Source organism: Diadema antillarum, unplaced genomic scaffold (assembly GCF_040938485.1).
Source record: "Diadema antillarum isolate AM-2024a unplaced genomic scaffold, OU_Dant_1.0 seq00000173_RagTag, whole genome shotgun sequence".
Lineage (NCBI taxonomy): Eukaryota > Metazoa > Echinodermata > Echinoidea > Diadematoida > Diadematidae > Diadema > Diadema antillarum.
Window position 1 is genome coordinate 428,399 of NW_027271242.1, and position 11,259 is coordinate 439,657.

At 41.2% G+C, this 11,259-nt stretch overlaps 1 protein-coding gene across 1 annotated transcript; it reads right to left on the reverse strand.

The window, feature by feature from the left end:
• Positions 1 to 860: 860 nt before the first annotated feature.
• On the reverse strand, positions 861 to 10,490 carry LOC139728324 (RNA-binding protein 45-like). The gene is made up of 9 exons (XM_071639270.1): positions 9,720 to 10,490; positions 8,872 to 8,998; positions 8,359 to 8,484; positions 7,142 to 7,474; positions 5,858 to 6,001; positions 4,832 to 4,970; positions 4,233 to 4,313; positions 3,659 to 3,798; positions 861 to 3,080 (listed from the first exon to the last, which is right to left on the reverse strand). The coding sequence occupies exons 1-9, from the start codon at positions 10,020 to 10,022 to the stop codon at positions 2,959 to 2,961; spliced, it is 1,515 nt and encodes a 504-aa protein (XP_071495371.1). The 5' UTR covers positions 10,023 to 10,490; the 3' UTR covers positions 861 to 2,958.
• Positions 10,491 to 11,259: the final 769 nt, after the last annotated feature.

Genomic DNA, 11,259 nt, shown 5'->3' on the forward strand with positions numbered 1-11,259 from the left:
GGCACCCCTGGATCTCCTATGAACAAACTTGAAACTACAGTCATTAATGTACTCATTCATAGTATTATCTTAGCTCTATAACTTCTGATTCTAGAGAAGATTTTCAAAGATTCCTTCATTTTGGGGGTTTGGGCCCCCTGGGGGCCCCCTGGGTGGGGCATGGTGCCCATTGTCACAAATTGAGATCCTAACCCCATAGGGATGCTACCTGCCAAGTTTGGTGAAAATGGGTCATGGGATCTCAAGAAGAAAAAAATGTACAATTTAGGCCCCATTAGGACCCCGCCTCACCCCCCTCCCCTGGGTTCCAAGGGGGGCACCCCTGATTCTGCCATGAACAAACTTGAAACTGCAATCATCAATGTACAAACTCATAGTCTTAACTTAGCTCTATCACTTCTGGTTCTAGAGAAGAAGATTTTTACAGATTCCTTAATTTTGGGGTGTTTGGGCCCCCTGGGGGCCCCTTGGGTGGGGCATGGTGCCCATTTTCACAAATTGAGTTCCTAACCCCCTAGGAATGCTACCTGCCAAGTTTGGTGAAAATGGGTCATGTGATTCTCAAGAAGAAGATGAAAATGTACAATTTAGGCACCATTAGAACCCATCCCCACCCCCCTCTCCGGGGTCCCAAGGGGGGCACCCCTGATTCTGCCATGAACAAACTTGAAACTACAGTCATCAATGTACTAACTCATAGTACTAACTTAGCTCTATCACTTCTGGTTCTAGAGAAGAAGATTTTTACAGATTCCTTAATTTTGGGGGGGTTTGGGCCCCCCTGGGGGCCCTCTGGGTGGGGCATGGTGCCCATTTTAACAAATTAAGTTCCTAACCCCCTAGGGATGCTACCTGCCAAGTTTGATGAAAATTGGTCTTGGGGTTTTCAAGAAGAAGATGAAAATGTAAAAAGTTTACGCACGACGCACGACGGACGACGCACGACGCACGCCGGATGCCGGACGAAGGGCGATCGCAATAGCTCACTTGAGCCTTTGGCTCAGGTGAGCTAAAAATCATAACTTTTCAAAGGACTGTTCGATTTTCCACACACTTCATTGATGCATTCTACTACTAATATCACTGCCTTCGCTCAATTCTCATGTATATTTGAATTCATTATCCTTTGGCTCTTAGTGCAGATAAAGCACTCAAAACTACCCTGCACGATTGTGATGAAGTTTTTTGTTTCTGCTTCTCTTTTCAATCTGCAGAGAATGTATGACTCTGCTGCAATGGCAGGATGGAAAACCTACAACACTGATACAGCATGTTGGAGTATGGAAAGGTTGCAATAATCAGTGCACTGTTGCTTTCTTTACTCGCAACACGCACAACACTGCCGCCTGTAAAACTGAGCAGACAGTACGCATACTGTTTTATCCCAACAGAATGAACACGAGTGTGTTCCCAGAACCCCATATGATGCCAGTGTAATATTTAACAAAGTCAATGTCAATAATTACAAGAGTCATCCACTGATACACAAGTAGTAAACACGGAACTATCAAAGTGGGTCTGTCATCAGTTCATGTCAAGAGGGTGGTATTCTGAAAGGTATTTCATGGCCAAAATGAATTGATATTGGCAAAGTAAAGACTTTTAGCTTGTCAATCATCTTCATCTCTCGTGCACCTTTTTAAAAAAACATAATTTGCAGATTGGGACATGATATATGGTGTGTTCTCTCACTAACTTTAAGTGACAGAAACAAGACTGGATTTCAAATTACCACCCTACATTAGTTTAGTAACTGGTGTACAGATGTCAGACTACGATTGCCATCCAAACAAGATGGATGAAAGAAGCTTTGTTTGGTAACTTGGTAACTGTCACTGCACTTTTTCCACATACAGTAGTATGTCAGACTGCGCTCAGCTGGCCCAGTCGCCCTCTCTGAGAATGGTGACCGTGAGAACGCAACTTCAGTTTTAGTTAAGTTCAGTTCAGTTCAGACAGTACTTGTGTTCTGTGAGTCAAAGAGATTGCTGTCAGCCCGGCAGTTGTCAGGATGCTTGTCATCGTATTCGAAGCGTGTACCGCCTGTGTCTTCCATCCGTTACATTGTCTTCCAGTCGTCTCTGGTCAAAGTGCCTGTGAGCTGTCGGCGCTCAAGGGCACACTTTGGCTTGTGTGGAGTGACCGTGTGGCTCGTATGGGTTTTTCGCGTCAGTCGTTTGGGGTACACACACTGACATTCAAAAGTCCGGGAGGGTTTATGTGTGGGGTCGGTCTTGTGTCTTGAACAGTTTGTCCTGTCAGCGAAGATGAGCGAGACTGGTTAAAATGAGGCACATCATGACAGCATGATTGATAGACATACTACTTTCTCCATGTATAAAGATATCAAACACACACACACACACACACGCACAACTGTCATTCTTATTGGTCAGTCATGCAGTAATCAATGAATTGTCAAGAAAAACACACAGTCAGTACAGGTGTTAACAGCAAGAATAATATAAACTTTTTTTTTGTTGAAGGGGGTAGTCTCACTCACTAAATATCTCATTGGTAGGCATAACAAATTCTCCAAATTGCATCAAGTGGCAATACAGGTTTTGAGTGCAAATCTCTTTCACAACAGATTCAATAGCTACACCAGTCATGCTCCATGGTAGAAAGTTGCATATTTGTTGATTGTGAATACAGGGCATTTTCATCCATCACTTCATTTGTCTTCCTCCAAGCAGCTCCCTAGAAACCTAGAATCTACAAACACTAGTGTATGTAACGCGGATTGAAATGGTCATGGCACTTGTTCACACAGAACAATTCGACAGTCCTTCGAATAAGCACACACAAAGACAGACACATTGTAACCACACACATAGATACAGACACACACACACATACAGACTTAGACACACTCACACACAAACAGACACAACAAAATAAGAAGAGTATGAAGATAATACATTCTTACTCGCTTGCTCGATGGGAAAGCTCCACAGTCTACGTCGTGCGAGGGCGCTTCCTATCTTCTGGTTCCGGGTCAGCGACCAAGACCTTCATTTTCTCCCCGGCAACCGAGTGCCCATGGAGCGTGCTTAAACAGATCTCTGCCGACTCTTTCTCTGCAGCGAAAGGTCATCGTGAATCCCCATCAGAATCAGGCAAACAATAAAAAGGTGACATTTTCATCTTTTCATCACTTCCTCAGTGAATGTCCTCTGCATTTATTACAGGCTACGAGTACAAGAATTGATTCAATGTCGCAGCACAGTGCTCATTGTAACACTACACTTTGCCCCTACTTTCTGGGAAGACTGGAGAAGGCGCAATAAAGATAAGCAAGTACCAATAGAAACATACTTAGTGTAAACCCCCTATTAGGTATTGCGCAAATACCTCCAGATTTTCAACAAAGCTGTATCGCTTGCTTGCCTATCACATGTTTTTTTTTTTATTTCCTGTCACTTGACTGTGAACAAGATTTGCCTATGCTATTTGCATTAGAAAAAAACCCACAACAAAGAAATGGATTCTACCCATGACGCTCACAAAAAGTGGGCTATTTACAATCTAGTATTAACCCATTGAGGATGAGTCCCTAGTACGCTTGGGCAAGCGTCTATGGGAAATGCATGTTGTAGCAAAATCAAACCGTCCTCAACGGGTTAAAGTTTCAAAAAGACGAGTTAATGCCACTTACTTGCAAAACGCGCATACCCATAGTTGCGACCATGAACGTTTTTGTAGCTGATGAAGTTGCCAAACCTTCTGAATACATCACAGATAATGGCCTCGGGGAGTGGACGTGTGCAGATCACAAATAACCGCTCTTCAACAGGACTGCAAATGAGAAAATTTGGAGATATTCATGTTTCCCCAAATGACTTTTGGTTCCTTTTGTTTTGTTCTCACTTTCCAGAGGAGGCACAAACTGGATTACAAAACAAAACAAAACAAAAGACTTTCGAATTGACATTTTGAAGTTTGCAAACTTACCTCTATCTTTGCCCATGTCTTTTCACCTATTTCTCACTGAACTGGTAAGTGTGCAATATTCTCAACATTGCACAAAAAAACAATACAAAAAGAACTCTGGCAAATGATTCACTCTTACCCACGTAATGCGCACGCACACACCCGTGCAATATCTAATGAATGTTCCAACAACAACAACAACAACAACAACAACAAAAATTTGAAAAAAAAAACCCTCACACCAATGTGTCATAGATTGATACAAAGAGTCTCAGTCTGTAACGGGCGGGGAGTCTTACCTGTCTGGGTCTGCACAGGGTTGGAGAGGGGGCAGGGGGACTGAGCAGGCTGGTGGCTGGCTGGCTGAAGCATAGGCAGATCTTTGGATTGATAGGACCACGAGCGACATAGAGAACAAAAACATACACACAGCATCCGAAGTTAGCATCAACAAAATCTCACAGAAATATACACAAATTTTATTTGAGAAAACAGCTTTTTATGGGAAGTTTATGATGACCTATGAATTTAATGTAAACAACATCATCAATTTGCATATTAAACCAATCATTTCACTACTCAGTGTTTATTTGAACTATCATTTGTAAATGAGGAAATGTCTCCTCTAAATGGTAATTTATAACATATAGGATGTGAATTCTGTCTCTTGCCATCAGATGTCAAGGGAAAAAATGTATTTCATACATGGGAAGAAGTTCAGGTATGGCTATTAAAGGATGTGGCTTTTTAAAAGAAAGTGAACCTTCAACAGACATATTGATCATGTTTAATGAGTTCCATTTACATACCAATGATCATCAGATCAGTCCTGTGAAATTCTAAATGCAGCTCAGACAAATGTACATATTATGACCATTGATGCAAGATATTTACTCACCCAGCTGACTGTGTAGTGGAGGAAGTGTCCTCCACAAACTTGAGCTGGATCGGACATCCAGGAGGGTACTCAAAGTTGTCCAGCTTCTGCTTGGCGTATGCTGCCTGTGATGCCGTGTTGTACCTAATATATGCCGTTCCTTCATTCAGTCAAAAAAAAAACCACAATGACATAAATTTACCATTGTATGTTATGGACACAATGGTCTGTGGAAGAAATGTGTTTCTAAAGTGGGGAAAAAGTACATACTACTCTGGTTTGTTTGTTTTTTTTTTTGGTGTGTTTTTTTTCCATAGATCCAAGCTCCTAGTAACAATCCTGACAAATGACAAATTTCAGGTATAATCCACAATGAATGCTACAATCTATCAAAAAATATAGTGTGATCTCAAACCTAATACCTTGACCCTATGACTCAATCTCCTTCAAGCTGGTCTAAGAACTGTAAAGTAAGAACATAAAAATCATATCTGCCAGTATAATGCCCAAAATGATTTTGATGAATCTGATGTAAAACCAGGAGCATGTCCTAACTTTGCTACAGAGAATCTTAACAACTACATTCTACAACAAGTATTTGCTTTTAGACAGGGCATCATAACAAGGGAACGTATTTGTTATTTTTAAACTACCTAGCTGTTCATGTACTGCATTCCATGTACAGAGAGACGTACTTGAAACATTTTGTTTGTTGGGTAAATAAATATGGCTTCAACAGGTGATCAAACTTTACATTTTAAGACTGAAATTGAATTACACCTGTACTAAATGAAGACACTGAATACCAAATAAAACAACCTGGGCACCGTTTCATGAAAGTAACAGTCAGTAACCAGAGCCTCTCAGCCAATCAAAACCAAGGATTTTACTGAAATTGTCAGAGACTGACAACTTGTCAGGGCTGACAAGTTTCATGAAACAGTGCCCAGGTTGACTCTAAAGATAAAAGTATGAAAATCCTCCAAAATTAGTAGTACTAAATGATATCTACAGGCAGCTCCATCATCATGGCATCCACTGGCTTACCCTTGTAGCCCCAGCTGACTTGTTCTTCCCTGTAGTCACAATACTCCATACCCGGAACAATGCCGAAGAGGGCCTTGATCTGGGCCTCGGACACGGGACCGACGATGTCGGCAACCAGGCGGGGCGACACATTCACATGCAATGCTGTGTGTGGCAGAAAAGTTTATGACATATCAGGCATCATAATTATGATCACATCAGCCAAATATCATCTGCTATGAGTTATTACTGGGCAGCCAACAGTCTAAGCAAAGTTGCAGGACTGCATCAGATGCCATCTTGGACAGAATCTGAGGGGAAAATGGAAGAGTTTGGTAGAGAAGACAAATACCGTATTCGCCGGCGCAAAGGCCGCAGCGCCGTATAAGCCACACCTCCGATTTGTGCAACGCAAAAAAAAAAAAACTAAAAAGTAGCGTGAAAACGGAAATAAACGAGTGGGTACCATACAAAAAACAATGTTCTCGCACACACGTAGATACATCGTTCAATCGAAAAACTCGAACAAACACTCGAACAAAAACTCACCTCCAAATTTTTGCCAGTGAGGTAATAACTTAACAAAAATGAACAAAACACGCTCATAAGTACGATTGTACTCTGAAAATTAAGGTATAATGATACAAAGGCAAAAGAGAGAAAATGAGAGAAAGGGACAGGAAATCTAGAGAACATACACCACAGGTGTGGGAGTCGAGTCGCTAGTCGAGTCGCATTGTAATAGACAGGTGATTGTCTGTACAGTCTATAGACAGGTACATTGTAATATAGTTAGACAGGTATTCATGTAATAGACAGGTACTACGGTACATTGTCATAGACAGGTACATTGTAATAGACAGGTAATAATGTAATAGACAGGTTCTGACAAACACTTCTTAGTTAGCATAGCGCTACGCTTTGAGCTGAAGTTTTATTTTTGCCTCATTAATATTTCATAGAAAAGACAAAGAGGACATACTTGATGAGGAAAGTCAAGTTGTGAAACAAACACGGAATGCAGCTTTGCTTGTAAGATTTGTATACCGGTATTCATATCATCGGGGGATGGTTGCCTCCTTGGTTGCCTATTGTGTAGTCCCATACATGTATAAATGTGCTAGTTTTTACTCCCGATTTGCCGGGTTGCAGAGACCAATTTTGGTTTTGCCGCCAGAAAGGCCGCACCCCCACTTTTCATTTTTATTTTCTGAAAAATACTGCGGCCTATACGCCGGCGAATATGGTAGATTTTAGGAGATGAGCCAAAACTGAAGAGAGCACAGTGATACTGTTACGGCATACCTGATCCCGTGGGGAAGAAGAGGCTGTCGATATCAAAGCTTGCAGGTGGGGCGCCAGCTCTGGGAAGAGGAGGCGGGGAGGTGTATTCCCCTCTCATCGGATAGTCACTCTCCGGTCTGGAGTGGCTGAACCGCCCGTACTCCGACCTGGCTACATCTATTCGGCCGTAGTCGAGCCTGCCGTGGTCGTACCTGCCGTGGTCCAGTCGGCCATAGTCCGAACGGTCAGATCGATCCAGTCGATCGTAGTCCTCCCTCCGGTACTCCCTATCATATCCGTCATCTCGACTGCGCTTCTCTGACTTTCTGGGTTCTGCTATGACTGCTTTGAAACCTGTAATGAAAGACATAAGCAGAATGTGTTTGCTGGTGATAAATGACTGAACAGAGATTGTCGTTTTAAAACATGTGCAACTAAACTACACCATTAGCAAGGTATGTCCAAACCATCTTATTTTCTTTATTCCTGCAGTCTGTATTATGCATACACTTTTGTCATTATCTACATTGGGTTTGTACTTGTATGGGAAAACTTGACAGCATTGTGAAGGGGCACTATAACTCTTGGATGATCACTTTGTTACTACAAGTACATCTCTGTGATTATCATACAATTGTAGCCTTTACATTACAAATGAAGAAAAAAAAGACAACAACATAAAGAAAGCCATGACAGCTATAAAAGCTGCACTAAAAATAGATAATAAAAATGTGCATGCTTGAAGTTTTGGGTGTTTAGACCACCAACAAGTAATGGAGACAGGCCAAGTCTATTTCAAGGCACATCATCCTTACAAATATATGACACATTTTCCTGTATCTGTGTGTCCATAAACACAAGGAAGAGAAACTACACATGACTATTTCAGAGGGATGAATTTGTACATTTGTATGTGTTTACAACCATTTGCTATGAGAGATTGATAGATAGGTACAGCAGATAGAGGGATGGAAGGATTGACAGGTGGATAGATAAAGTAATAGAAGCACCACTACTTGTCAGAACCTCTGGACATTACATCCCAGCCACAATTCTAGGTACCGGTAGTGGGCAGTTGATCCCTCAACCTGTAACATTTACGTTGTACTCTCGTGCAGTGTGGCATACACAGTGACAAACTGGATCTAAAGGCTGTAAGGATGATAACAATGTAAGTTCTTTTGCAATAAACTGCTCTGCGGGGTGGAAAATTGTTGAGCATCAGACATTCAGCTCACCCTTGTCGCAATTCTCCAATGCTTTGGCTGCGCCCGACACTTTCCTGAACTTGACATAACCAAAGCCTTTATTTGCTCCAGTTTTCTTGTCTGTGATGATGGTGACATGATCAATTTCTCCATATTCTGTGTTGCAAAATAAGAAAAAAAAAGGCAAAACTACAAGGTATCCTTTGCCATCATACATTGTTCATTACATTACATTTGCAGTGTAATATGCATGAGAACATATACATCACATTCCATTGTTACATTGGGACCAATAAAATGTGCACACCTTTTCTTATTGTTTGAATACAAAGTGTTAGTCAAAACTACACTGTATCTCCACATCAGAAAAGGCGTAGGTAATATCAAATGATGGTACAGTGAAATCATATTGATTTTTACGGTGAGCAGAGCAGTATGTAAGACTATGATATAAATAAGTTAACTTGACAATTTTGTGTCCTTAAATCTTGATATTCTGATGATCCAATTCTAAGCTCTATCTTTCTTTGCCTACGTTTTTACCTTCAAAGTTCTTGTACAGCTCATCATCATCAAATGAATTTGGCACGACAACAAAAAGGCGCGTTAATTCCAGCTTTTCATCTATGTCTTTGGAACTGTGGGAACCTCTCGAGTTGGCAATGATGACCTGTGAATGAAACATTTGAAAAGGTATTCAGTAGAACTAGGTTAAAAGCTATACTTCGATCAATTCACATGGTAATAGATAACATACAAAGGAAAGTAGAATCAATAATGCACTGTAGAAACCCAGTTGATGTCCCGCTTTTGAAGGCAAAAAGCTGACCTGTGCAACATGCAGCTCATGCAGATGTTCAAATGAAAGTGCTGTTTACACATAAACTGGAGCAAGTGAAGGAATGTATAATCATGACCATATAAAAAGCAATGTGCATTCTCAAGCAATAATCCCTTTTTGGATTTATCTTATTCTAAAATGTAGACATGCTAGTTAGAGTGCAGTTTAGCTTCTTTACTACTACATGTACTAGCACGATGACTGGCATGATCCCTAGTGTTGAAAGCTTTCAAATACAATCAGGGCTGGGGTAAAAACCATCTACAAGCATGCATTTTGGCAGTCACCACTTTCTTATTCCAGTCTACAAGTAAAACTTTACATTTTGCTACATTGTTTACAAGTTTGTAAGAACTCGTTAGCAAAATAAATCTTCAATCTTTACTTTTACTCAACAACAAAAGATGAGCCGACATTTTGTGGCAAAGACCTCTACATTTGTAGGCTGCAACAGTGAAGTACTACTAACGAATGTTACTAGTGTACGGTACTGCATGTGCCATGTAAATTGTAATGGTTGCAATTGCTGATGTGCGATGGCTGCCCTTACCTTGATAGGTTTGGTCATGTTCATCACTCGTTTTCCGTCTGAATCCTCCATAGCTTTTGCAGCTTGCGAGAACTTGGCAAACTTCACATACGCTACCCCCTTGGGCTCTCGAGTTACTTTGTCCTTCACAAGCCAGACATTTTCGACCTCACCAAACTGACTAAAATAATCCTTCAGATCAGATTCTGTTTGATTCTTCGAGCAAATGATGAAGAGGCGGCTATTTGGCGGCTTATCAGCATTGCTTGCTGATCCCATTGGACCCTTTCCAGACCGATTCCTCTCTCTATCCAGAGAAGACATTTTGACGTGTTTCGATTACCAGCAACACAACGCCTCAGCTACGTACTGGTCTAGATGTCTAAACGTTAGTGTCTCCTCCTCTGATGAATCCTAGGGTAGCTCGGGATGTGACTAGATGCCACTGCTGCACAGACGGATGACCGTAGCGAAGACGACACACAAAAGGCTGCAGCTGCAGAAACCGGGTCCGGGCCGACACCCACCGCTGCACTGCCCGACACGCACGCAGTGACGAGAGGGTAAGCTTCTTGTACTTGCAGCTCTAGGTCGTTAACGTTACTCGATTAGGCCTACCACGATTACTGAAAACGATGTAAGATAGAAACTCATCTCAAGCAGAAAGTTAGCCAAATTATTGCACTGTACGAGCACCAGAGGTTCAGGAAGCCCTAAAGTGAATGTTCGATATATATTTACCACTTTTCAAGGTAACTGTAAGCTGCAAATAAAGGGCCTTAAGCGGAGATACCGGATCCACGCATCTACATAGCTTGTATTAGCAGCTACCAGTCAGGAACATGCATGATGCGTGGCGTGAATGATTACTGAGGGCGCTGTTCATCAGCTGCAGAATTCAAGAGCCCAGCTTGTTATTACTGTACAGATTGTATTGTCAGGGCTTGAACTGCAGACGTGTTTTCATTATGTTCTACTTTTTCCACACTCTTCTGTTTGAAATTCAATGTTTGTGATTGTCTTCCAGTTTGGCTTGTGTGTGTTAGTAATGCCATTTGATGTTTATAGACCAATGTAGGTAACATATCTTACACTTATGTTTTTGTTTTTGTTTTTTGTCGTTGTTTTTGTTTTTATTTACAAGACACTATTTTGTGACACACGAGATATCTAGTTGGGTTGAAGATGAAAGAGGATACTAGTATATCCTCTCATGTCTGTACCCGTCGTTTTTTTTTTTTTTTTTTACAGCTGTCATGTTTGGTTTTGTTTTTTTTTTCTTGTGAGCCCATGTTAGTTCTCGAACCCCTTCCATAGGAGAAAGCCACATTGAATTTATTTCACAAATGTATTCAATTACACCCTTGTGTAATTGCATGGTTCAGAAAATGTTTTTCTTTTCTCTGTAACATGAGATAAGTTATGAATGTATATTTTGCCTTTCACTAGCTTTTGTAGTCCTTTGTTCCTTGTATAGGCCTTTATTTTTGAAGTTCTTTTTTATCATTATGGCATATCTGATGTTACTCTTGTCTCGTTCTCCAGTAGACACCCCCCCCCC